The sequence below is a fragment of the Trichechus manatus genome, unplaced genomic scaffold (genome assembly GCF_000243295.1).
Source record: "Trichechus manatus latirostris isolate Lorelei unplaced genomic scaffold, TriManLat1.0 scaffold00054, whole genome shotgun sequence".
Lineage (NCBI taxonomy): Eukaryota > Metazoa > Chordata > Mammalia > Sirenia > Trichechidae > Trichechus > Trichechus manatus.
The window spans coordinates 6,226,471-6,253,880 of record NW_004443990.1 but is presented as its reverse complement, the minus strand read 5'-3'; the positions used below and the strand labels follow the sequence as shown (position 1 = coordinate 6,253,880).

Sequence of the window (27,410 nt, the reverse complement as noted above, 5' to 3'; positions counted from 1 at the left end):
AAATCCTCACAACTGGACCAATAAGCAACATAATCATAAACAGAGAAAATACTGAAGTTGTCAAGGATTTCATTTTACTTGGATCCACAATCAATGCCCCATGAAAGTAGCAGTCAAGAAATCAAACAACGCATTGCATTGGGCACATCTGCTGCAAAAAGACCTCGTTAAAGTGTTGAAAAGCAAGCATGTCACTTTGAGGACTGAGGTGCACCTGACCCAAGCCATGGTATTTTCAATCACCTCACATGCATTCGAAAGCTGGAAAATGAATAAGGAAGCCCGAAGAAGAATTGATGCCTTTAAATTATGGTGTTGGCAAAGAATACTGAATATAACATGGACTGCCAGAAGAACAAACATATCTGTCTTGGAAGAAGTACAGCCAGAATGCTCCTTAGAAGCAAGGATGGCGGGACTTTGTCTCATGTAGTTTGGACATGTTATCAGGAGAGACCAGTCCCTGGAGAAGGACATCATGTTTGGTAAAGTGGAGGGTCAGCGAAAAAGAGGAAGATCCTCAACAAGATGGATTGACACAGTGGCTGCAACAATGGGCTCAAGCATCGCAAAGATTGTGAAGATGGTGCAGGACTGGGCAGTGTTTTGTTCTGTTGTACACAGGGTCACGGTGAGTCAGAACAGACTGGATGGCACCTAACAACAACAGCAACATGTACTTCTAGCTCAGTACCTTTGTTTTCATCTCCCCTCTTTTTCTATCTCACTCTGGGGTAAATGGTAGAGTTTAGAGTTTCCAAGTCTGAGGGTAACATGACAATAATATCCCTATTTCAAGCAGTAAGAAATATATTTATATTTTACTTGGTGATCCAGTACACACATGGCTATCTGCAGATGAAACAAAAGTTTCCTAAAGCAAATTTAATTTATTGGATGTGGTGCACTATCCTTCTATTGTATTTCATTCTTAAAAAAGCTGGTCATGACCCACCAAATTGATTTTATGACCTTTCTCCTTCTAGTGTGAAAAACACCACTACAGAGCAAAGAGGTGACTCATGAGCTGATTACCATTTAAGGAAAACACACACTGAGGTCAACACTTCCTTTGTTCTAGTCAATGTTTATTAGTTATCTTAATATGTTTCCCAAACCCTGGAAAAAGAGTGTGCTAAGAGCTACAGCTTCTAACCAAAAGGTTGGCAGTTCAAATCCACCAGTGGCTCCCTGGAAACCCCATGTGGTCACTATGAGTCGGAATCGACTCAACAGCAATGGGTTTGGTTTTGGTTTTTACGCAAGAGCCCCAGTGCCAAGATCCATCATTCACATCAATCTCACTCTTTTTGAAGTAATACTTCTCATTACAAATCAATACAGCCACATTCTGATACACATCAATGTCATGCAAATTAAAACTGGACAGCATCTTCACTGGCCCAAAGCCTCCCGGATCTGATGAACTCCATTGGCCCATACTCTGGAGATCAAACGCTTTAGTCAAGGCAAATCTTCTTGTTACAGAAAATTGGAATCTCTTGCATTATTGTAAAACAAGTAGATTTGCAATACTCAACTAAACATGATGACTCAGCATGTAAGTTTAGTTCAATATGATTTTATTCAAAAATTTGCAAAGCTGAAGGAGGGATCTGATGTTTTGTTAGAAGAAAGCAATTTTCACAGTATATATTTAGCCATTTTAGCTTTGTGTTGAATAAGAACAGAAGAGGACGTTTTTGTTCAAGATCCTGACTCCAGCATGCTCAGCCAGGTGCTCGGGATCTTCTGACAAGTAACACATTCCCTGGACTGAAGCTCATAGTAAATACACCCTTCTCACCCAAGTAGAGCACCAGTTCTTCCTCAGGCACGTACACGAAATATTATCTTCACAGCTCTACAAAGGGCCCTCAGAATCCTTAATTTTAAAGTTGAGAAAAATGTGATCAGGATTCCTTAACTTGGTGCCTTCAACAAATCCAACCACCTATTAACTCTTGACAATTGCAAGTATAAAATACTTGAAATTTAGAAGATGTTCCACATTAAATGGAACAATTCAAATGTTAAAAAAATTAGGTCAAGTAACATGCCTTAACATTTAAAAGTGTTACTTAATATAACTTCATGAGACAAGATGTGCAGCGCTTTCTTGTACTTGGTATTATAGACTCCTACTGACGGTTGCTACTTGATGGCCAGAAAAAACAAAAAGAGAGAAGAAACCATACATATTAGTATGTAATGATGCCTGCAGGGAATGTCATATTTAAACTTTGCTACTGACGTTAAACCAGAAAAAAAAAAAAGTCTACAAAACAAACACCCATGTTATTTTAAATGATGAGGTAGATTTTTTTCCTATGCAGTAAGGTGAAGATAACAAAAAATGCATACAATTTTCAAATTGTCTTTTTTAAAAAAGTTCAGATTATAGTCACTTTCACAAACAAGACATTTATAAACTATGAGGTGGAGAGGTCATACTCAGGCAAGTTCTGTGCTTGATGTGTTACTTGCAGATTCAACAATTAGTCTTGGATCAATCAATTCTCTCCAAAACACAGTGATCTGAGGAAAAATATAAAATACTCAATTTAGAGACTTCATTTTGAAGTCACATCCAAAACCAAAACCAAACCCACTGCCATCAAGGCTAATTCCGACGCATAGCAACCCTACAGGACAGAGTAGAACTGCCCCATACGGTTTCTAAGGCTGTAAATCTTTACGGAAGTAAACTGCCAAATCGTTCTCCTCAGAGCAGCTGGTGAGTTTGAACTGCCAATCTTTCAGGTAGCAGCCAAGCTCTTAACCACTGCACCACCAGGGCTCCTCTTAGAAAGTTAAAATCTTTAGTCAAGTAAATTTCTATTTGTGCAGAATGGAATGGTTGAAGAACTAGTATAGTTGAGTCCTAGAATAAAATGAGTTAAATTAAGGCATAAGAACTCATTTACCTAAAATGCAGCTAAATTTTACATTAAAAATATTTCATCTTTCTTTGATTTAGAACAAGGGATGGGGGAAACAGGGTACAAAACGGTCAGAAGGACATGCCCCAACAAACCCCTGGTGGAGAGGCAGCTCGCAGACCTCTTGGGAGTTAGAACCAGATAGGGTATCGCCAGATTGCTGATGTCTTTTTTAGTAGCTCTGTAGTTCTGATCCTATGCTGCCTAAATACAGGAGGCATTTCACATTTTACAAAGAGAAAGCAAATTCTAACCCTTGGCTTTCTGGATGAAAAATGAAGGCCATCTAGTGTCAAGACAAGGTAATTACAGGCTTTCTACTGTACTTCAGGTCTCTGTTTATTAATAGGCCAAAGAGGAAAGCCTCCAAGGTTTAATTTTCCAATGCAGTTTCCAGGGATATATTTCAATTAAAAAGTGGGGATGCACATATCTGGAAAATCTACTGATCTTAATACAAACACTAAAAATGTGTTTTGGGAATAGATCCTCAAGAGTCATATAGCCTAGACGAAATAAAACATACAGTCTGGTTAGGATTTCTGCAAGTTTGCATTTTAGATAAAATGTAAGTTTGCAACACTGAAACTTACAGAATAATATCCATTAACATTTCAAATATATAAGACCTAAACAGAAAGCATTTTCTTAAACATAAATTCTATTTACTTTAATGCTAGCACAACCTAACGAGCCAGGCACGGCAGCAACTGCGGCAGTCAGGGGTGCCTAAAAACGGTCTAAACCATATATAATACTTTCTAAAATGACAATTTAAGGATTTAAACAAAGTCAAGGATAGAACTGTCATTTATGTCCTTCTTCAAAATGATGCTGTTACAAGTCAGAACATTGGTAACATGGCGGGGGGGGGGTGTTAGTGACAAGAAGGGGGCATAAAAAGGGCTTCTGGGAGGCTTTTAATGTTCTATTTTTTCTTGATCTGGGTGGTTACGTGGCTATGTTCATTTGTGAAAATCGTCCAAGTTGTACACTTATGATATGTGTACTTTTATGAATGTACACTTCAATGAAAAGCTTTAAAAATATGCTACTCTTTTCTCTTGGAAGCCTATAAAAATCCTCCCATTAAAGCAACTCTCTACATTCTTAAACAAGAGTTTGCTATTTGTGCATCTTGCCATGTAGGCTCTTTAAGGCCCAAGACAGGGCCTTAGTTTGGCATTGGGTATTAGTCTGCCACCTCTTAGGCAGACCAGAGTCCCTCAGGGCCTAGATCCTTTATGGTTTTAATACAGGCAGTTCAGGAAGTTGCAGTGTCACCTTCCAGACCACAGGTAATTAGTCGAGAGAGAATGTATGATCGAGCAGTCGTAAGAAGCCAGCCTACCCTCTTCTCCTGAGTCACAGCATACTCCACCACCTCAGTTCCATTTTCATTGTGATAAACCAAATCAAATTTTCCAGGTTCTTTCACGGCTAAAACCAGAAGGTAAGGAGGAGAGACAGTAAGTCATTTCCAGTAATTAAAATGTTCCTCTACAGGGAATTTATACCATTAGAAAAACAACCACAAACAAATGGTTAATCGACATGAAGGCTGGGTATGTACCTGAAAGCAGGCAGTGCTCAGAAGACCCTTAGAAAACCCTGGATTAGCAGACGGGGGCTTCTTGGCTATTTGCCAGAGGTGATCTTTCCATCATTGGAAAGAAATGAGCTTGATAAACTGTCACTAGTACCCTACTCCTAGAATATGGAACCACAAGGCCTCAGCTACTTTAATCTCAAAAGACAACTTCTATGTTTCAACAAGGATGAATAATATAAAACATTCTGCAAAATTCTTACATCTTGCTCTGTCCTCAGAAATTATACATGCTTACTACTTAATGATACAGGCAGTCCTCGTTTTGCATGGTAGTGTGAGAATGTAAAAAGGACTATGCAAAGCAACCTAAATAATTAATGAGAAAAATTAGCATAATTGTTCTACAACCTTTTTTTTGGCAAAACATTAAAAAATTTTACTGTATAGGGAAATTAAAAAAAAATAGGAAAACTAATATTTACAGAGGATACTGCAATTTAAACCATTAGAAACACTGAGAACTAAAGTGTTTTACTTCTTAGTAAAAACCTTATCAAGGGTATTTGAACAATGCTTGCCTTCTTGTTATATAACTTACACTACACAGCAAGCATCTATTATTCTATGCCTTGGAAAACTGTCATCCTCTTTTTTAAATTTGGATCAGCTTCCAACATTTTATCCTTTGCACTTTTAATGTCATGAACTATCTCACCAAGTTTCTTTAATGTGTTTTGCTAGCGTAACTTCCTCTGAGACATCGTCATTCTTTTCGTCACAACCACTTTCCTCATTTATGTCAATAAGTTCACACAAACAGCAGTGTCAGCATTCCCACAGTTAGCTATTTCTTCTAAACTCCATTTAGATTCAATTCGAATTTCAATTCCAACATTATCCCTTTTTGTTTCTTTGCTGAGCTTTCATCTTTGTTGATCATTCTCCCTTTCAATTATTCCCTCTTTCAATTTTGTAAAATGTCATGTGGGTTTATCACTAAGAGACAAGAAGGCAACACAACTATAAGCTCTGCTGTCTGTGCATAAACTGAGTAACAGATGCGCAGTGACCAATCACTGACAGACATTGAAAGAAGTGCTGTGATTGGTCAGTGATCACGATGTGCATCTGTTGTTTATGTAGTGATTTGTGGGCTGAAGAGTTAGCAGTACTTTATTCAATTACTCACGTTAACATACCATGGTGACTGAAATTTGAACTATGTTGTTGGGGGACTGGTATTATTTAACTAAATCACAGTAACTAAAATTCATGCATATTGGAACCATGCAAAGCAAAGACCGCCTGAATTTCTATTAGGGAACAAGTAAAGGAATTTCTTGGTGCCCTAAAGAAGAAAAGTTCTAATTGGATGTCATTACTGCCAATCATCTGACAAGAAGTAATCAAGCTGTGTCCACGGAGCCAGACCACAGACAAACGTCTCAGTTCACTACTCCTAAGAAGAAGGATTTCTACAAATAAAACCTAATCAGAAGCTGGAAAACCAATATATCTAATTTTTTACTTAATATCATGAAGAGAATTTGTTGAAAAACCTTTTGATTGGTTTCTGCCTATTGGAGTTTCAAATCTTCTACTCACTAGCTTATTTAAAAACAAAAAGAAAAAAATTAATTGCTTTAGGGTCTGCCAAAGAAAAAGAGACCTCCCCTGCTCTCTGGCCAGGGATCTCTAAAACACAGTCCAGAATTCAGTCATATACAGTAAAGATCTCTTATTCCAGGCTTTCAGAACCCATCATGGGTAGAGTTACTCAGGAATAAAGGAGGAACCATTTAAAACAATAATGTGTGTAAGAGAGTGTGTATACTCAAACACTTCAGACATTTTGACTTAACACTCAAAAGTATGTTCACTTGCCAATCTTTTAAAATACGACTGAGTAGTTCTATGTGTATAAGACCACTGATCAGAGATGCCTGTCTTTTATAAACCATACTCTTAATCTATTATCTGTAGTTGCCACAATTTCCAGTTTTGGTTTTTTAAAGTGATGCAAGAATGCAGAAATTTGCAAGGGAATCTGAGTGCAGAGTTCTCCTAGATTTTTACACAATTTTCCCCTTTTACAGCTGATCTGCTCACACATAATTCAACAGCAATTTTTTATCAACACTTCTGAGTGAGCATTCAACTTAGGTTTCATAGACATAATTCTTTTCTTGCAATCAATTTACATCAGTTTATATAATTTATGAAATTACATAATTATAGTAATAAGAACTACTAGCCTAACAGCTTTGGGAACAAATCCAACAGGCTCTCAGTAGACACACAATTCCACTCTCGGGAACAGGAGTGCAGGCCCCAGAGCGGCAGCGGGCTGGCAGAGGGAGTGGAGGGCACCAGTTAATCATGGGGCCAGTGAAGAGAGTGCCTCCTGTGCATGAAGCTGTTGAGAAACCACTGTAGATATGAAAAGCCTATATTTTCAAACACTTTTCTAAAAGACTTACCAGGTAAAGATGAAAGGATTTCTATATCAACTTGCTGGGTCTCTGGATTGTGGCTTAATATTTTTCCTTCCTTTCAAAAATAAAAGTCCAAGTCAAAAATCAACATGTCTGTTGTGAATATACTAAAAAACCACTGAAATATACACTTTCGAATGGTTAAAAAGGTGAATTTTATGTTGTGTGAATTTTATTTCAATAAAAAAATTTAAAAATAAATCAACATGTAGGGGAAATAAAAATAAACATGTGGTCATAGGGCAGCATTTGTAGTAACTGTTAAATGAGAAACTATTTTGCTCTGTAAGCATTCATCTTAAGTGAGAATAACAGCACAATTCGAAGAGCATAGTCAATGTCACTGAACTGTGCATGTAGAAATTTTTGAAATGGTGTATCTTTGGCTATGTGTATTTTCACCAAAAAAAAAAAAGGTTGAGAAGTTAGAGGGTTGATATGTTGTGGGGTTGTTAACCAATGTCATAAAACAACATGTGTACTTCTGTTTCATGAGAAACTATTTGTTCTGTAAGCCTTCACCTGAAGTACAAAAAAAAAAAAAAAACTTCAAAAAATAAAAAAAACTTAAAAATAAACATGTGGACGGATAAACCCTCTATTTGAATATATAGAAATTCTCTCAAAGGCAAAATAATCAGTTGCCATTAAATCAATTCCAACTCATGGAAACTCCATGTGTGTCATTGGGTGTTTAATGGCTAATTTTTTGGAAGTAGATCACCAGGCCTTTCTTCTGAGCTGCCTCTGGGTAGACTCAAACCTCCAACCTTTTGGTTAGCAGCTGAGCCTGTTAACAGTTCGTACCACCCAGGGACTCCCAAAGGCAAAACAGTTACATTTAAATCATAAACGGTAGACACCAATCTGAAGGACTATAAGAAAAGTACAGGTTATACAAGTACACTAGGTTACCAAAAGTGACTGATGAAGAGAAAAGGAGGAGGAAAATAATATGCTAGGATGCTGTATTATTCAACTGAGGACTGACCATCACAGTATTCACCATAAAAAGAACGTATATATTTGAATAAGATTTTCAAAAAAATTGTGAATAGGTGGAAAAGGGAAGGAAATATGTAATTCTGTGATCCCTTTGATTGAGTCAAGCTTTTACTGAATTGTGATAAAGCTCATGTGCTAACATGAAGTCCCACACAGACATTAAGTGAGTAAATTCTAAGGATGATATATGGGAATTACCTGTAGTTAACCAACAATGCAAAAGAAACCACATTTGAACATCCAAAACCAAAACCAAACCCGCTGGTGTTTAGTCAATTCCGACTCACAGAGACACTATAGGACAAAGTAGAACTGCCCCATAGAGTTTCTAAGGCCGTAAATCTTTATGAGAGCAGACTGCCACATCTTTCTCTCAAGGAGCGGCTGGTGGGTTCAAACTGCTGACCTTTTGGTCCGTAGCTGAGCGCTTTAACCACTGCGACACCAGGGCTCGTATTAGAGCGTAAAAACCAGTAATAATTCATAAATATGTAAAATGGATTCCTATGACGAAAATCAAATTTTCTGGCTGAAAGGTATATATTATATTCTTTCAAAGTTTAGGATCATGGTGTGGGGAGGTACTCAGATAAGTCTGTGCTTCTAAGCTGATTAGGAAAAAGTGACTAAAAAAAGATTAAGCTCATCATTCTCATTCAACAGTCTTCCCAAGTGTGAGGAAAATAACACTGGGAGATATGATTAGAGAGTTTATATCTTAATGTTTTTATTTTTTACTTTATGACATTACTTACTCAAAAAAAAAATCTAGGTTACCCATAAAAGTAGCATTAAATATGATTTCAGTTTCTTCTATACACTGACAACTCAATTATTTTTAAATAAACAGCCATACCTTATAATCAGAGACATCAGGAGAGTAATCAGATGTTAGTTCCAAAAGCTAAAAACAATTTTAAAATACATAAATATACAAGTCCCTCTTAAATTCACACATTCCCACGGCTCCTCCCGCCCAGCCATGAGGAAACACGTTGTGTTGGGGTGCCCACCTCCATCACTCTGGGGACCTTACCATGAACCTGCAGCAAAGCAGGGGTTCCAGTGAAAATATCAACTGCCCCTCTACGAAATTCAATTTATATATTAATACATATTTATCATTTAATTTATATATTAAATCTATTTAACCTTACTGGCTAAGTAAGTTTATTTGGAGGGAAAATTAACCTTTTTTGCTGTAGCTGTTGTTGTTTTTACACATACCTTAAATGCAATCTTTTCTCCAACTTGAGGGGCAGCTGCTAACTGTGGTAACATACTATAGTCCTTCTTGTGTATCTCTACGGGATTCTGAAAAGACAGTATTAGTCATGTGACTTTGTTACTGGTGAGAAAGTCTGAACCCATGAAATCGACTCCAGACACACTACACCAGGTGGAAGGTAAAGGTGAGGAGATAAACAATACTTACCTGGATAACAGTAGATGAGTTTGTTATCACTTCATTTAATTGCTGCTGCTTCTGATATTCATTGTTTCTATTTAAAACACAGGGAATGGTTTGCCCTCGCCCTCTCCCTCTCCCTCGCATTCCCCGACCCCTAGCTCCTTTCCAAGAAAGAAGGTCCTCTCCTCTACCCAATCCTCTTCCCACACTGGTGGGGAGAGACAAGTTGGGAGGAGGACCAGGAGCTTGTCTGCCACCATTTGAATCAGAATGCTTCCATCCAGTAGCACTTGGAGTCTGTGCCGATGACCCTGGCCCTGGAAAACCTCTTCCTGCTAAGAGGCCCACTGTCTTTAAGCAACCTGCAGCACGCTCCGCGGGTCTCTGTGACATTGTGCTCTGGTCATCTGACTCTGAACTGGAGTCTGAACTAGAAGATGATGTTTTCGCTGCCTTGCCCTTGATGGGGGAAAGACTGAAGCTAGTTTTTGTAAGCAGTTTGTTTGTAGTTGTGTTTTTCGCAGAGGGTCCTTCCTTTGATAACTCAGTTGATACTTTCTCTGAGGACTTTCTGACCTCTAAAACAACATTGCTGAGACCATCACTGGTTGACTCGTGAGAAGACTCAGACTCTGAGGAGGAACTAGGGCTATCTTTTGTACAAATGCCTATCCCACCTTTCTTTTTGGCTTTAACAAGGCTGTTTCTACCAGGCGAACCTTTTGGAGGACTACAGTTCTGGACGGTCCACTCTTTCACTGTCTGTGCTTTAGGAGGCTTGGGATTCTTTATCTGTCTTTTACATTCACCTTTCTCCTTTTTCTTTGGTGATTTTCTTCTGGTCTCTTCTGCATCATCACCCTCTACTTCACATGTTGCTTTGTTTTTCCTCTTGTTTTTTTTCCTCACGTTCTGATCTATGACAGCTTTTGGTTCCAGATCCAGGGTCTTCTCATTATTGTTGTTGTTCTCTTGCTTCTTCCAATGCTTCCTTGAATATTTGTAACCTAGTTCATCTTCTTCATCCTCCTCCAACTTAAATGCCCGCTTCTTTGTTTTTCTAGGTAATACAGTAGTACTGTCACCATTACTGGCTATTAGAGAACTCTCAGTAACTCCACTCTCTTCTAATTTAACTCTGCCGAAAGAACAAGAGAGATAGCTAGAGTGAGTAATTCAGAAGCACGTCGCAAGATGTAGTTATTTATATACGGAGGTGATTCTGTAAACTGCCATTACCATCAGTCAATGAAAAATTGTCAAATTGCTTAAGGACAAAAGAATCTTTTTGACAAAATGGCCTACATGGCACTTATGGTCAACTTTCAACTGACTAGTTTTATTTATTGAATATCCACTGCATCCCAAACATCTTCTATGTGTTTTCTTTAATATAAACATCACCTTTCTTACAGATCACAAAGTAGGTCTTTCATCTTATAGATCACAAAATTACTGTTCAGACAAGTAACGTGCCCAAGACCCACAGCTGATAAGTAGCAGTAATGGGATTCAAACGCAGTTTGTCTAACTTCAAAGCTCACAATCTTTCTATTATATTATGTTGCCTACTCCAAAAGGTGATAATGCTGAGTACTCATTTTTATTTTGAAATGTAGACTCCTTTTTTGAAAATCAAATGGTTTTATTTTGTTTCAATTTAATACTAAACAATTTATGTTTTCTGGTGTGGTCAGAGCCATCTATAAAATTCCACGATGCTTCATCCAAAATATTTCACTACAGGAAACAATTCTGTTCCTCCATGAAATGGCAATAGCTAATCCTAAAATGTGCAGGACCCTAAAATGAGGATAACGACAATAATCATAGTTCTCGAATGAACTATTATATATTTAGAATAGTGAAATGAAAGATACCCATGATATGTTATGGAAAAAAGTAAGGTGCAGAACAATATGTATGTTATGATGACATTTGTATTTAAAAAGTGTAAGTATTTAGTTAATAATAATACATCAACTTTGGGTCATCAATTGGAACACAGGTACTACACTAACACAAGATGTTAATAATAGAGGAAACAGTATGTGAGAGGGTAAAGAGGCATATGGGATTTCTGTACTATCTGCTTAATCTTTCTGTAAATATAAAACTGCTCTAAAAAATCATTAATTAAACATAAAACAACATGTGTACTACTGTTTCATGAGAAACTATTTGTTCTGTAAGCCTTCACCTGAAGTACAATAAAATATAAAAAAAAAATCATTAATTAAAAAGAAAAGTATAAATATGTATGTCTGCATCTGTATAAAAAGAAACTAGAAAGATGTACTCCAAACCTAATTGAAGATACTTCTGGAGAGTGGAGTGTGGGAGAAACATTATGAGAAGAGAAATGAAGGACTTTTTATTTCGAACTATTTTGAAGTACAATTTTTTTTAACTACAAGCTTTTTTTTCTTTTTAAAATAAAACGATGTGAAGGGACTACAAATGTTTCGGAAATTAAAGCAGCCAAGGTCTAACTTAATTGGTCTCTGTTCACTGCTCATTGGCATTAGGCAAACATGCTCTTCCATATGAGACAGAGAGCAGGAGCCAATATTTTGTAGCCCAGAAACCATTGGCACACTGTGAAATAATATTTAGTCTCAAGAAACCTAGAACCAGGCAACTTTAATGGCAAGTCTCTTCTCTGGCACTCAAATTTTCAGGACACCAAATTGTCCTCAGCCTGGTTCAGATACTTTGCCCTCTTAACTCCCACTGCCAGCCCTCAGACATTTCACCAGGGCTTGGCTGCATATCCAAGGCGCCACTAGTTACTACAATATGAAAAAAGAACCCATCTCTAACATTAAATCAGGTACCAAATGCCACAGAGGGTCCAAAGAGCGAGGGAAGAGAGAATGCACTTTGTTTCCTTACAGAATGATTCTTCAACAGAGAGATCTCCCTAAGCAAATGGGAGTACTTCCTCCTTCCAGGAGAGCTGGATGTCACCTTCAAGAGCTCAGTGTCAGCAGCTTGGGAGCTGATGAAGTCAAAATTCAGGGGCTTAAGGCTGTGAGGAAACGGTGGCCCCACGTAAGTACAGAGATGTCTCTCAAGCCTCCAGCCTCAAAATGCTGCATCAAATTCAGTTCCTCAGGCTAAAAATGTGTAATCTGGCTCCACTTTTCCTAATTAAATTTCTCTCAGTAGTCCCAATAGAATCCTTCTGCAAGTCAGACTTGTCTTTTTACCAAGTCAGGCAAGCTCTTGCCTCCACAATGGTGCTTTGGCGATCCAACATTTCCTACTCATCCTTTAAGGTACTGTTGAAGCCCCTGGCCATTTTCCACGCCGATCTCTCCCTTCTCAATCATTGTCTGCACTTAGCAGTATATTACAGTCTAACTATTCAGTCTAATTGCCTGCATCACAAAAGAAGATAATATACAGAAGCATGAAACTAGTTATTTTGGTCTATTTCAACAATATTAGGTACTTTTGAGAACAGTGACTATGCTTTCTGCTATAGACCCAAAGTGAGTTTGCGAGAAGGCAGAGAATGATTGGGGGCATGAAACAACAAAAGCAAATAAACAATATTTTTCCAAATTCCTTTTTTTTTCCTGAGGTCTGCCCTGTTTACCATGAAAGGCAGCTGCAGAGGTATTTACTGCCATATGCAATTGTGCATTTGAAGCACTCTGGAGGAGTTTCACCTGCCACTGTATTGTATTTATTTTTGTAACAGCTTTCGTGGTTTCTTTTTGACACTGTTAACTTAATTATATATAAAGAATGTAATTCCCAGATGATTCATTAATTTAAGTATAAATGTAGTTATCTAGAGGGAAGTTATTAATTCATCAGGCAGTGGACAGTTCGGAAAGCAAACTTAATAGGAGGGGACACAATCTTTGCAATTAAAAAAGTCCCTGAATTGCAGGGAGAATGAAAATCTATTTCACAGTTAATAAAAAGGAAAACTCTTTTAGAAATTTACACTGCTTCAAATTATCATTAGCAACAGTTGAACACTATTAATAAAACATATTGTTCTCGATTTAAGAGAAAGACACACACTCAAAGACATAGCAACTATTCCAAATTAAATTCTCTGATGCTCTGAAGAAATCTTATGAACCTGACATGCGGGGGGCGGGGGGGCAGGTAGGAATACTTAACAACAACCAAGAGCAAGGAAGAGAAGTAGGCTGGTCCACGTCTCTGGAATCAATTCAATGCAGCTGAAGCTTTAGATATATTAAAAAGGCCTCCAATAAATGAGTCCAAGATATGAATCTCAACTGTAATGATCATGTCTCACCATTTTATTGAGAGAAATCAACCACATATGGTCAATTCACACAAAAATTGCTCCTCGATGCTCACCTCAGTATCATTGTACAAAATTTCCAAAAGCACATTTAAAAGTACTTTGTGTTTTCTCAATTCACAAACCTAAAGGACACAAACGCCTACTTCAGTGAACTCCAAAACACCCAGGTGCGACACAGAATGACATCTACCAGAAGTCTCAGGGAATACGGCAGGTAAACTACGGTTGGACAACCTGGACGTTATGAAAACGTAACTGTTCCTCTCTGTTTACTTGCATCTCCTGCACCAGACCCTGATATCTGCCAAGGGGAAGGCCAGGTCTCAGGCACGTCTGCATCAGGTGCACCGTGCTTGGCTAAGTGAGGGAGGGCTTGTTAAATCAAGGTTGAAAGAAACACGGGCCTTGCCCATACACTAGATCAGTGTTTTTCCAAGTTTGGTTCTCCAACCACCTACATCAGAAGCATCCCGGGGAGGGATGGTCGTTAAAATGCAGAATTCCTGAGCACCGTATATGACTGGACCAAGTAGAATCTCCGGGGTTCACGAATCTGCATTTTTAACAGCAACGCTTCCACAAGCTCCCAGCCCCACTCCCCCAACCTCCCACCCACTCCGGGGTCTCCAGCTTTCCCCCAGGTCCTCACGCCCCCGAGCGTGCGCAGGCGCGTCCCTGGCCCGTCCCCCGACCCACCGCACACCTGAGGCAATCGTTGTCTCGCACCAGGCGCGCGCTCTCGCCGGGGGGCAGGAGCCCCCCATCCAGGTAGAGGCCTAGGAAGGCCCCAGAGCTGAAGCCAAAGCGCTGGCGGACGAGACTAATAAGATCTGTGACAACTCGGCATCTGCTCAAGTCGACAAGAAGCCAGAAGACAGTGCAGTCCGGGGTGACTGGCGGCGGGTAGTCAAATTGAAGCCGTAGTCTAACCGTCTCGGGGGCTGCCATCTTACTCGGCGCTCAACGGAAGCCGAAAGATACCACAGCGCTACGGTGAGGCGTGCTCGGGCGACCCGATCCCTGGAGCCTTTAACGAGTGCCACCTGTTGGTGGCACGTGGCTACTACAGGCTTCGTGAATTGCAAGAAGGCAGACCTTGGTTGATTCGATTCAATTTCATTCACGACAGGGCCAAGTTAAAGTGTAAATAAAATGCCTTTATTTCTCTCCTACCGATCACGATGCCAAGTACGATTTTAGACAAATATCTGGAAAAACAAGCACTTCTTCTAAGCAGTAGTCTTCTAAGATATTCCCTCATATACCTAAAAGAATTCTAAAAAACAAACCCATTGCCATTGAGTCGATTCCAACTCATAGCGACCCTAGAGGACAGACTAGACTGCTCCACAGGGTTTCCAACGAGCATTTAGTATCAAGATTTTTCATCAAAAAGAGTTGCAAAAGGTGTAATTCCTAGCATATTGTGAATAGTGGCATATTTAAATAAAACCACTGAACCACTCTTTAAAAGGTATCCAAATCCATTGCCCTCGAGTCAGTTCCAACTCATAGTGAGCCTATAGGACAAAGTAGAACTGCCCCACAGGGTTTCCAAGGAGCGGCTGGTGGACTCAAACTGTCTACCCTTTGGTTAGCAGCTGAGCGCTTAACCACTCAGCCATCAGGGCTCCTGGTAGTCAGTAGGTACATGGAAATTTTTTTAAAAAGGAAGTTTTATTTTCCTGTAATCTAATGCTCTTAACCACTGTGTCACCAGGGATCCGTATATATATGTATATATATATATACACACACACATATATGTACGTATGCATATATATATATGGTAAATATGTAATGTCAGTGTCCACCATTACAGTATCATACAGAATAGTTTCATTGCCTTCAAAACATCCTGTTGGTAAGTGGTAACTTTGGTGAAGGGTAAGACGGTGCACAATACTGGGGAAGCCAGCACAACTTGACCAAGGCAAGGTCATGGAAGCTCCATAGAGACATCCAAACTCCCTGGGGGACCGAATTACTGGGCTGAGGGCTGGGGACCATGGTCTCGAGGAACATATAGCTCAACTGGCATAACATAGTTTATAAAGAAAATGTTCTACATCCTACTTTGGTGAGCAGTGTCTGGGGTCTTGAAAGCTTTTGAAAGCAGTCATCTAAGATACTCTACTGGTCTCACCCCATCTGGAGCAAGGGAGAATGAAGAAAACCAAAGACACAAGGGAAAGATTAGTCTAAAGGATTAAGGTGGTAATCCAACTACCACAGCCTCCGCTAGACTGAGTCCAGCACAACAAGATGGTGCCTGGCTACAACCACTGACTAATCTGCAAGAGATCACAATAGCGGGTCCCAGACAGAGCTGGAGAAAAATGGAGAACAAAATTTTAAACAAACAGAAAAGACCAGACTTACTGGGTCTGACAGAGACTAGAGAAACCCCAAGAGTATGGCCCCAGGACACCCTTTTAACTCAGTACTGAAGTCACTCTGGAGGTTCACCCTTCAGCCAAAGATTCAATAGGCTCATACAAAATGACACTAAATGGGCACACCAGCCCAGGGGCAAGGACAAGAAGGCAGGAGGGGACAGGAAAGCTGGTAATAGGGAACCCACGGTCAAGAGGGGGCAAGTGTTGACACGTCATGGGGTTGGCAACCGATGTCACAAAACAATATGTGTATTAATTGTTCAGTGAGAAAATAATTTACTCTGTAAAACTGTAAAACTTCATCTAAAGCACACACACACACACACACACACACACACACACACACACACAGAGTCCTGTAAGGAGCACTGATGGTGCAAAGGTATGGTGCTCCTAACTGAAAAGTTAGGAGTTTGAACCCACCCAGCAGCTCTGTGGAAGAAGGATCTGACAGTCTGCTCACGTAAAGATTACAGCCTAAAAAATCCTACAGGGAAGTTTTACTCTGTTACATGGGGTTGCTATGAGTGGACATTGACTCCAAGGCATCTAACAACTAACAATATAGGTGTGTAGTGATATCTCATTGTTATTTTAATTTGCAATTCCCTAATGACATACATCGTTGAGCATCACACAGTACTTTTAAGGTAGTATTTAGAAGTAATCTGACCTCATACAGCCTGGGCTGTATTTTGTTTCCTAGCTCACTGAGGCGAGTTATTCAGTACCCCTTAAAGATAAAATTAGCCTTCGGACACACACACACACACACACACACACATCTCAGCCATCCACTTTTCCTCCCTTTCTCCTCCCAAGCCCTTCTTCCCTCTTTAAAATAACTGTCCTGACAATGTAACACAAAATAGTGTCGATGATAAACTATCAAGATTTTTTTTAAAAAGAGTATTTTTATTATCGTGTTTTAAAAAAGAAATAAAAAGACTAGAAAAAAATCCAAATGTCAACAATGATTATGTGTAATCTGAAATATTTTTAATTTCTAAAATGTCCGTAACATACGTAATTTACAAAGAAAAGGAATTTAAAAAGGAAATCTCTGAAAATGGGATCATACTTTCCAACTAACAGCTGAGTCAGGCTTTAATATGATTTGGGGCAGATGCCGCAGTTTCTGAAATTTTAGGCCTTTTGTTGGGGAAAAAAGAGGCGGGCGGGGCAGAAAGGACGTTCTTGCAGTTATTCCTCAGTAGCCTCTCAGCCTGGTGACACAAACCAAACCTACGCACCCAAACCCATCTCAAATGTACTGTACTAAACGCCTCGGAAATTCAGCCCCTCCTCATGGTCCTTTCCCCAAAACCACAAAGAACTACGTGGTCCGACAAGAATAACCCGAGCGCCATTGCAAGGATGCAGATCGGCCGCCCGGCAGAGGGCGCGCGAGACGCGGCCAGCCACTCCGCCCAGGCCCCACCCCTGGCCCGCCCAGGCCCCACCCCTGGCCCGCCCAGGCCCCACCCCTGGCCCGCCCAGGCCCCACCCCTGGCCCGCCCAGACTCCGCATTCGATCCCCCAGGCTCCGCCTCCGATCCGCCCAGGCTCAGGCCCCGCCCACCACCCTCACGTGATGGGGCGCCGGGTCCAGCCTGTTGCTGATGCTGCTGCACGGCATTCATCATGGAGCTGGGGCGGTGTTCTTACCCCGTCCCGCGCCTGCTGCTGCTGCTGCTGCTGCTGCTCAGCCTTAACGGAGGTACGTTCTGGCACAAGTTTCATCAGTGGCTGGTGCTGCCTTTTCTCTGCAGGGATGAGGAGAGTTTCCTTCTCTCTGCAGGGATGAGGAGAGTTTGTTAGTGGGCTTGTGCTTTTGAAAACAAATCTCTTTTTCCCTGGTCTTACCTTGTGTAATTATATTGATTTTGAACTCCCCCCCCCCCCCCGTTTTTTTGTTTGTTTAATTCAAAGTGCTTTTTCTACCGTATTCTGTGCTCAGGGTTGCCTCCCTTCCTCCCTATGCCTAGTAGAAGCCGTTGTACAGTAATGTATTATTTGTGGAAACTGCTGATCAATGAGGTTTCCACGATCTTGAGGTTTCCACCTCCTTTTCCTGATATGACTACTAAATGAGGTTATAATGTCTTTATTTTGCGCTAAAACGTGGTCAAAAGACAAAGTCTTACCACGAATGAAATCTTTCATTTAGATAAGGCCTTTTCCCCTCTATTTGATAAGAACAGACAAGGTAATATCTCCTGGCACTGTGGTATTTTTTGGCAAAAATAAATTCTTTTTAAAATGATGACTTGCAAACTGCTTTTGACGTTTTTCACTCTTAATGGCTCACAAAAATGTCTCCTGGTCTGGATCAAGAACTGAGAGTTTGAACTGGCCACAAACTTGTCTTGTGACCTTAGGCAAGTTGCTTAATAGTTCTCGTTTTCTCTTTCGTAAAATAGAGATCATTTGGCCCTTCAGCTTGTGTCTGAGAAATGATGTAAAATATGTTGTCCCCCAAATTTTAACAGTGGTCACTGCCAGGGAAGGGAGGAGTGCAGGGGTGGGGTCAAAAGTGACCGGATCCTTATCTGTCATTTTCAAGGAGACTGTAATCTCGTGTTGAAAGTTACCTAAAATGTATGTGTGTGACAGAGAGTGGCCAAGTAGGCATCTTCTAGCCACATCTGTAATGTTTTAGCCACATGTACAACGTTTTAGCCGTTGTGTTTTGCTCTCTTGGCCTCTTTCTGATTTTTGCAACCTCCGTTCTTACGATTGACAATACAACATTATCTCTTCCTCATCTATCCCATCTCTTCTCTATTGGAACCAGTTTTTGTTCTTTTACTTGCCAGAGGCTTGAAATTTGACACTAGAGAAAGTAGAAGGCAGAAAAGTAAGAACGGAGGTTGCAAAAATCAGAAAGTGGCCAAGAGAGCAAAACACGACAGCTAAAACGTTGTACATGTGGCTAAAACATTACAGATGTAGCTAGAAGATGCCTACTTGGCTATTCTCTCACACAGACACACATTTTCGGTAACTTTTAATTATACAGGTAACATGAGATTACTTCCCATCACCTTTTAACGTCAGCCTCTTTTTTTATCTACAGAGTAGCTTTTGAGAGAAAAAAAAAACTGTAACTTGGAAGTTGTTGGTTTAGCAAAAGGTGAGATAGAAAATATATTTAACCTACTCTTTTCTGATAAATGGCTTGCAGATGATAGAAAAGTTAACTAAGGGGAATTGAAGTTACAGGATTTAAGTATGGTTCGAACCCACCAGCCACTCAGCAGGAGAAAGATGTGGCACTCTGCTCTTGTAAAGATTTACAGCCTTGGAAACTGTACGGAGCAGTTCTGTTCTGTCCTTTAGGGTCACTATGAGTTGGAATCGACTGGACAGCAGTGGATTTAAATCACCTAAAATGTAATTAAGACAGCTCGTCTCTGACCCAGCATGGCCACATGTACCAGGCTTGGAATTTACCTGGACATTAGACATTTCTTCAGGGAAATCCAATTGTGCTTCTGTTTCAGGAGCTGTCCTCAGCTGGCCCACGGAAGAGGGCAAGGAAGTATGGGATTATGTGACAGTCCGCAAGGATGCCCACATGTTCTGGTGGCTCTATTATGCCACCAACCCCTGCAAGAACTTCTCGGAACTGCCCCTGGTCATGTGGCTTCAGGTAAAAGTGGCTTTGCTGCCTGCACTGGGGTTGGGGTCAGGTTTCCCCCACTTATCACTTTTCTTGTTCCTAAGGACTCCTGGCTGGGTAACCAGAACCAACCAGTTGCCGTTCATCAATTCCGACTCATAGTGACCCCATATGTGTCAGAATAGAACTGTGCTCCATACGGTTTTCAAATGGCTGATTTTTCAGAAGTAGATCACCAGGCCTTTCTTCTGAGACGCCTCTGGGTGGACTTGAACTGCTAACCCTTTGGTTAGCAGCCAAGTGCATTAACCATCTGAACGAACCAGACACTTCTTTTTGTTGGGTAGGGGTGCAAAGCAGGTTGCTCAGCAGTGAAGGCCTGATTTGATTGGTCCAGCAGCCGGCTGGGGGTGTCCTCGGCCTAGGGGTTCAACATCCATCTGAGCCCAGCTGAAGTAGTGGTGTAGCCAAGGAGGCTAAATCACAGAGTAAAGGGGTCCTAGCTTTTTGGTGGGGTCTCTTAATATGATTCCAGACAGCTGCAGGACCCCTTACTGAAAGTGCCTGCTAGTACATTTGATTATACACACATTGAAAGGTTCAGAAGCAAAGACATGGTTCTTGACCACTCTTCCTTTCTTTGTCCCTCTCCTCCCAGTCCTTTTCTAGACCCTGACACTTCTTGCCCTTGGGGAACATTGATCTTTTATTTATTTTTTTTTAGTGTTCAATATTTCTTTGTCTCCTTTTTTTTTTTTTAAAAAAAAAAAAACAAAACAGCTTTATTGAGATACAATTCCCATACCATACAATTCACCCATTTAAAATGTACAATTAGGCGGTTTTTGGTATATTCACACTTACGTGCGACCAATCTCTGCATCAAATTCACAACATTTTCATGACCTCATTTAGCTTTCACCTCCTTATCCTCCCCACCCCCCCAGCTCTAACCAATCACTACTCTCCTTTCTGTATCTATAGATTTCCCTATTCTGGACTTCCATATAAATGGAATCACATAATATGTGGACTTCTGTGACTGGCTTCTTTCACTTAACGTAATGTTTTCAAGGATCATCCCAGTTGGAGCTTATATCAGTACTTTATTCCCTTTTATAGCTGATGTATACATTTTGTTTATTCATTCCTCCACTGATGGCCATTTGAGTTGTTTCCACCTTTTGGCTATTCTGAATGATGCTGCTGTAAACATTCATGTACAAGTTTTTGTGTGGACATATGCCTTCATCTCTCTTGAGTTCATACCTAGGAGTGGACTTGCTGGGTCGTATAGTAACTCTGGAGCCCTGGTGAAACAGTGGTTAAGAGGTTGGCTGCCAACCAGAAGTCAGCAGTTTGAATCCACCAGCCGCTCCTTGGAAACTCCATGGGGTAGTTCTACTCTGAACTATAGGGTCGCTATGAGTTCGAATGGACTTGACGGCAACGGGTTTGTTTTTTTTTTTGTATACCTGGTGGAGAGAGGAACCGTGGTGGCTCAACGGTTAAACACTTGGCTCCTAACTGAAAGCTTGGCAGTTTGATCTCCCCTAGCAGCTCCACAGGAGAAAAGACCTGGTTATCTGCTTTTATAAAGATTACAGCCTTAGAAACTTTATGAGGCGGTTCTGCTCTGTCCTATAGGGTTGCTATGAGTCAGAATCGACTCGACGGCAGCAGATTTTTTTTTTTTTTTTTTTTTTTTAGTATAGTAACTCTTAAGTTTAATTTGTCAGGAACTGCCAGACTGTTTTCCAAAATGGCTACACCATTTTACAGTCCCACCAAAAAGCCAGTCTTTTGAAAGGACTTGCCACCAGCCTTCTGTATCTTACTATGGATTTTCAGCCCTACTCTCTCCTGGAGCGCATTCTTGTTTTAATCTTGATCTCTGCTTGTGGAATTGAGGGCAGGCAAAAGATCCTTCCTGGTATTCCTGAAATATCTGTCCAGAGATAGCCCTGCCCTCCTGGAAGACCAGTCTCTAGGGAGGGGTTGAGGAGTGTGGTCTTGTTTTAACCTCTGGAAAATGTGGGCATGGCCCTGCTGGGGCTCTGGGTTGCTCACCAGTAAATAGGGCATCTAGGGCATCACCTCCATGTGATGCAAGTGCAACTTCCTTCAAAAATGCCAGTAGAAAAGGACCCTCCCAGTGCCCAGACTTTGCCTCCTAGGCCCTTTGATGTAGACTTTCTTGTGGGATAGAACACAGATGAGCAGTTTGCAGGGACAGGGGTCCCTCTGTCTTGTGACTTTCACACGTGGCTCCTTCAAGGGCTGGAGGTGAGGCTCAGCCCAGCAGTGGTGGTGGTGGTGGGGGTTGTTAGCTGCTGTCTAGTTGGCCACCAACTCACGGTGACCCCATGCACAATGGGATCGGACAGTTGTGATCCATAAGGTTTTCATCGGCTGATTTTTCAGAAGTTTATCACCAGGCCTTTCTTCATGGTCCGTCTTAGTCTAAAAGCTCCACTGAAACCCATTCAGGATCACAGCAACGTGCAGCCTCCACTGACAGATGGGTGGTGGCTGTGCATGAGGTGCATTGGCCAGGAATCAAACCTGGGTCTCCAGCATGGAAGATGAGAATTCTACCACTGAACCACCATTGCCCCTATCAGCCTGTCAGTGCAGATATGAACGTGGCTCGGAAGAACCCATGTGTATCAGCCCATGAAACTTGTGTCAAGTGTGAAGGGTGGCTAGAGGCCAAGGTGCTGCTGGAGGCTAAGGTCCTGGAGCCAGATGAGCAGTGGACAAGCCCAGGCCTGCCAGCCAGGACAGCTGGGTTCCAGTCACCTTCCTGCCACCTACAGGAAGACACTTCTCTCCTCTGGACCTCTGTTTTCTAATCTGGGGAATTTCAGTGGTTTTCAAACTTTTTCTTAACCAGCAGAACTTTTTGTCCCTAAGTGAAAGCTTACAGATGGGAGCCAAAGCAGAAAAAAACAGAAGTGCTGTGGCTGGGGAGGGGGAGGAAGTGCAGAGCCCCACAAGCCCCACCTACCCACCCTCCCCTTTGCCCAGGCTACCCCGAGGCTCTTTCTCTGCTCACAGGAACACAATTTGAAAAGCACTGAATTTCAGAGGTTGGAAACTGTCCTTTGGTTGACTGCAGAGTAGGTGGTTTAATTGAATCAACTGCCAACATTTTAAAATCAGGAAATTTCCTTCTTTCCAAAAATTAGGAGATCTAGCACGGTTAACACGATCATCTGTGTTAGGTTGGAGGTGTGAGTCCACCCAGGGGTGCCTCAGAAGAAAATCCTGGCAATCTACGTCCAAACTCAACCATTGAAAACCCTATAGAGCACAATTCTACTCTGACACACATGGGGTCACCATGAGTCAGAGTGGACTCGAGGGCAAATAGTTTAGCAACTCGGGGGTGAGTTCACTGTCCCCCGAGCTCCAGACAGGGCAGGCACTCCCTGGGGCCTCCCAGCTCCCACCTGGTTTCCTTTGCTCCATCGCGGTGCCTGCTGCCTGGTTCCTGTACACATCCGGTTTGTGACCTCTGGTCAGGTTAGCCCTGAGATAAGATGCTATTTGAAGGTAGTCCACTGGCAGACGCTAACCTGCTCTTCTCCATTTCCCCAGAAGCCCAAAGGAGAAGAAGGATTATGATTAAGGAAAAAGTATTTAATTTAGATTAAAAAGAGATCTATTTTAGTAGCCTGCTAAGGAAGCGAGCAATGACTTCTCTGTGGGCATCTTTGAGAATCAGGTCACATCCTCTGAGTGGCAGTGTGCACTATTTTAGGTGCACTTCCCAGAGATTTAAGCATTGCAGTTGGTCTGCTGACACATTTACCATGTTTCAGAGGCACAGGTAGCTTGGAGCCGAGGCAGTGTCCCATCCCAAGTTTCTAGGCAAAAAAAGATTTTACAACAGGATGTTCTCAAACAGAACAAATGCATCCTCCAGCCAGTTTTGTGTTGCCATTTTGGGGTAGGGTGGGAGATCACCTCCTGTTGTCATCATGGCTTATCAAAAACAGAAGAGGGAAGTGGGGTTTTCCTACAGAGACTGAGCCCCAAGGATTTCCAGCTTCCCCCTTTTCATTGGGTCCTACTCCTATCCCAGTAAGTACACTGGGCAAAAGGGACTTAGCCTCCATTGAAGGATACAAACTTGGCTTCAGTTTTTTATGTATATAAAATGAAAATATTTTATTGTGTTTTCAGTGAAAGTCTACACAGCAAATTAGGTTCCCGTTTAACAATTTCCACACAGTTTGTTCAGTGGCATTGGTTACGTTTTTCACAGTGTGTCAACTTTCTCATTATTTCCATTCTGATTGTTCCATTTCTAGTAATCTAGTTTCCCTGCCCCCTTGCCTTCTCGAATTGCTTTTGAGTAAATGTTGATTGTTTGGTCTCATACAGATCATTTTTTAATGAAGCACAGTACTCACAGATGATACTGTTTATTTTATAAGCCAATCTGTTTTTAGCTAAAAGATGACCTCATGAAATAGTTTTGGTTCAAGGTTTAAAGAGTATCTCAGGGCGATAGTCTCGGGGTGTCCGCCAGCCTCAACTGGTCCAGTAAGTCTGAACTTTTTAAGAATTTGAGTTCTGTTCCACATTTTGTTCCCATTCTATCAGGATCCATCTATTGTGTTCTGATCAGAATGGTCAGTAGTGGAAACTGGGCACCATCTATTTCTTCTGGTCTCAGGGTAGATGAGGTTGTGGTTTGTGTAGACTCTTAGTCCTGTGGACTAGTTTCTTCTGAGTCTTTTATTTTCTTCTTTCTCATTTACTCTGGACGTATAGAGACCAATAGTTGTATCTTAGACAGCTGCTCGCAAGTTTTTTTAAGACCCCAGATGCTACTCACCAAGCTAGGATGTAGAACATAAAGTTTGTGTACTATATTATGCCAATTGACTGAGTTGTCCCATGAGACTATGACCCTAAGCCTTCAGACCCTGTAAAGCAATCCCATGAGGTGTTTAGTTAAGTCTCAGAAGTATCCCTGTTTGTGCCCCACTTGGTTTCAATTTATTACATAGTATGTTAATTTTTCCACATTGCCACATAGTTTCTCACAGTCTGTGATTCTGAATGGCAGTGTAACATTCCATCCCACAGAGGAGCCAGGATATACTAACTATTCCCCTGCTGCTGGATCTTCACATTCCATCCCCACTTTTGCTGTTGTTGTAATAACACTGTGATGAACATCTCTATCTAGGTCATGGACTTTTACCACTGTGTTAGGAAATCTTAAGCTACAAACTGCATATGATTAGGTTGGTTGGTTGATTTATTTTTTTTAATGGTCTCCATGTTTAATAATAGTTAGCTTGGTACCAGTTCAGAATATTAAATAGTCTCATAAAAAGAGTCTTTCCCTATTGGGGCCCTTTTGAGTTGTCAGGTTACTGCTTTACCCCAACTCTGCCTTGTCTTTTATTTTCCCCGTAAGATTTTCCTCCACAAATTGTCCTGCCCTGTTTTGCCTGAGCTATTTCCTTCCATCTGTGCGTGCCTTCCTTCCCTTCCTGCCCTGTTTGTGCACAGGGAGGCAGTATCCTTTTCTTCTAGGCCCTAGGCCTGTCCCTTCACCGCAGCTGATAATGCTCTCCTCATGGTCTCCCCAGGCCCGCTGGCACCCTAGATCTTGTCCACCAAAGCGCTGACCAGCCTTTCCCTGACCGTTTCCTGCCCCTGTTTTGCCCCTTGGTTTCTCTTCTCTCCTCCCATTTCTCAATCCATCAGACCTCACAGAACCTCTGCCACTCACAGCCATTTCAGAGCTGCCCATGGCAGCACCCAGCACTGAGCTTCAGTTCAGAAGCCTGCCTCTCCCTACCCTGTAGGTGCCCACAGCATCAAATGCTCCTACCCTGGGACTTTGCATCTGCCATATTGGAGCCTGAGAATCACCTTGATTAAGCTCTCCTGCAGCCTGGGTCCTTTACCAATCCACAAGGACTCTGAGTCTTCCCACTTCAAAGCACTGGCAAGGAGGGGTTGGTAGGGTGGAGAGTCATGAGGCCCAGGATCTGGTCCTGGCTGAGCCCCTAATTGGCCGAGTGGCCTAGGCCAGCCCCATCCCTTCTCTGAGTCTTACTGCTTATCTTTGACCTGAGGGAAGTTGGACAAAATGTTCTTTAAGGTCTGTTCCAGGTGTGAAGGTAAGTGAGCCCTCTGGCAGGAGAACGCCAAACTAGAGAATCAGGAGGTAGGAAAGTTCCCTCAAGTGGCTCTTAGCCCAGGTCTGTTCCGTTCAAACAGAGGAGACTCTGTAGTTACCCAGGGTGTTCAATTCGCGTAGAAGCCCCTGATTCACTGGATCAGTTGTGTCTTTTGTTCACAACTATGACTCTGCCAAAACTATTTGTAGTGAGCGTGGTTATCTGTTGTAAAGACAGGTTTGATTACAACTTTCCCCAGATTTATTTTTGTTTCTTTTCTTTTCCACAGGGGGGTCCAGGAGGTTCCAGCACTGGATTTGGAAACTTTGAAGAAATTGGGCCCCTTGACAGTAATCTCCAACCGCGAAATACCACCTGGGTATAGTGAGGATTGCCCCTAACGGAACCTGCAATATGGCCTCTCAGAGGCTGAGCCCCGCTCTGCCCTCCCAACTCTGGGTGGGGTCACAAATTTAGCAGTGCCGCCCTGTTCCCCTCCCCCCCATCACCATCATGTGGTCCATCTTCCCCAGCTATACTGAGGCCTTGGGCGTGTGTCCACAGGCTTCTTCTCTAGCTCAGAATGTGGCATTTCTCGTGCAGCTTGTCCACACTGATCTCTCGTGCGTTTCCCATCCCTGTGACCTTTCTCTCCACTTGCCTTCGGAAACCTATTCTAGCAGCCATACTCTAGACCTTGTTAGCCACATGATGGCCATCTCTGAAATCTCAGACTCTGGGGTCCTACTCTCTCACCACAACTTCTGACCCTTTCCTCTGTCTCCTACTTTGCTATATAATTCACTTCTTTAACGTATATAATTCAGTGGGTTTTAGTACATTCACAGAGTTATGCAACCACCACAACAATCAGTTCTAAAACATTTTCATTACCCCCGAAAAAACCCATACCCCTTAGCTTTCACTCTCTAATCTCCCCTTACTCCCAGCCCCAGGCAGCCACTAATCTCCTTTCTGTCTCTGTAGATTTGCCTGTTCTGAACATTTCATATGAGTGAAATCATACAACATGTGGTTCTTTGTGACTGGCTTCTTTCACTTAGCATGATGTTTTCAAGGTTCATCCATGTTGTGTAGCATGTAGCTTCATTCCTTTTTATTGCTAAATAATATTCCATTTATGGACATCCCACATTTTGTTTACCCATTCATCAATTGATGGACATTTGGGTTGTTTTCATATTTTGGCTGTTATGAATAATGCTGCTGTAAACATTTGTGTGCAAGTTTTTGCGTGGACATGTATTTTCATTTCTCTTGGGTATACACCTAGGAGTGGAATTGCTGGGTCATAAGATAAGTTTAACACTCAAATTTTTTTTTTTTTTTTTAATCATACTTCAGGTGAAGGCTTACAGAACAAATAGTTTCTCATGAAACAGTAGTACGCATATTGTTTTATGACATTGGTTAACAACCCCACAACATGTCAACCCTTTAACTTCTCAACCTTTTTTTTTGGTGAAAATACACATAGCCAAAGATAACACCATTTCAAAAATTTCTACATG

The 27,410-nt window shown here is 41.5% G+C and overlaps 2 protein-coding genes across 2 annotated transcripts in view; one reads left to right on the top strand and one right to left on the bottom strand.

Annotated features, from left to right (window-relative positions):
• Window positions 1-899: 899 nt before the first annotated feature.
• On the bottom strand, window positions 900-14,650 carry COIL (coilin). The gene is made up of 8 exons (XM_004378105.2): window positions 14,406-14,650; window positions 9,430-10,543; window positions 9,222-9,308; window positions 8,851-8,898; window positions 6,975-7,044; window positions 4,294-4,382; window positions 2,455-2,538; window positions 900-2,154 (listed from the first exon to the last, which is right to left on the bottom strand). The coding sequence occupies exons 1-7, from the start codon at window positions 14,648-14,650 to the stop codon at window positions 2,455-2,457; spliced, it is 1,737 nt and encodes a 578-aa protein (XP_004378162.1). The 3' UTR covers window positions 900-2,154.
• Window positions 14,651-17,712: 3,062 nt separating this feature from the next.
• SCPEP1 (serine carboxypeptidase 1) overlaps window positions 17,713-27,410 on the top strand; it is a 30,869-nt gene continuing 21,171 nt past the window's right edge. The window contains exons 1-3 of the mRNA XM_004377897.3: window positions 17,713-17,821; window positions 19,608-19,756; window positions 26,168-26,257. Coding sequence (XP_004377954.1) covers window positions 17,746-17,821; window positions 19,608-19,756; window positions 26,168-26,257 — 315 coding nt within the window. The 5' untranslated portion in view covers window positions 17,713-17,745. The remainder of the gene's footprint in view (window positions 17,822-19,607; window positions 19,757-26,167; window positions 26,258-27,410) is intronic.

Excerpts from the sequence above, each read along its gene's own strand:
- COIL (XM_004378105.2), bottom strand. The coding sequence starts at position 14,650 with ATGGCAGCCCCCGAGACGGTTAGACTACGGCTTCAATTTGACTACCCG. Across the intron at positions 10,544-14,405 it reads CGAGACAACGATTGCCTCAG|AGTTAAATTAGAAGAGAGTG; the intron begins GTGTGCGGTGGG and ends TTCTTTCGGCAG. Across the intron at positions 7,045-8,850 it reads CTGATGTCTCTGATTATAAG|GAAGGAAAAATATTAAGCCA; the intron begins GTATGGCTGTTT and ends TATTTTTGAAAG.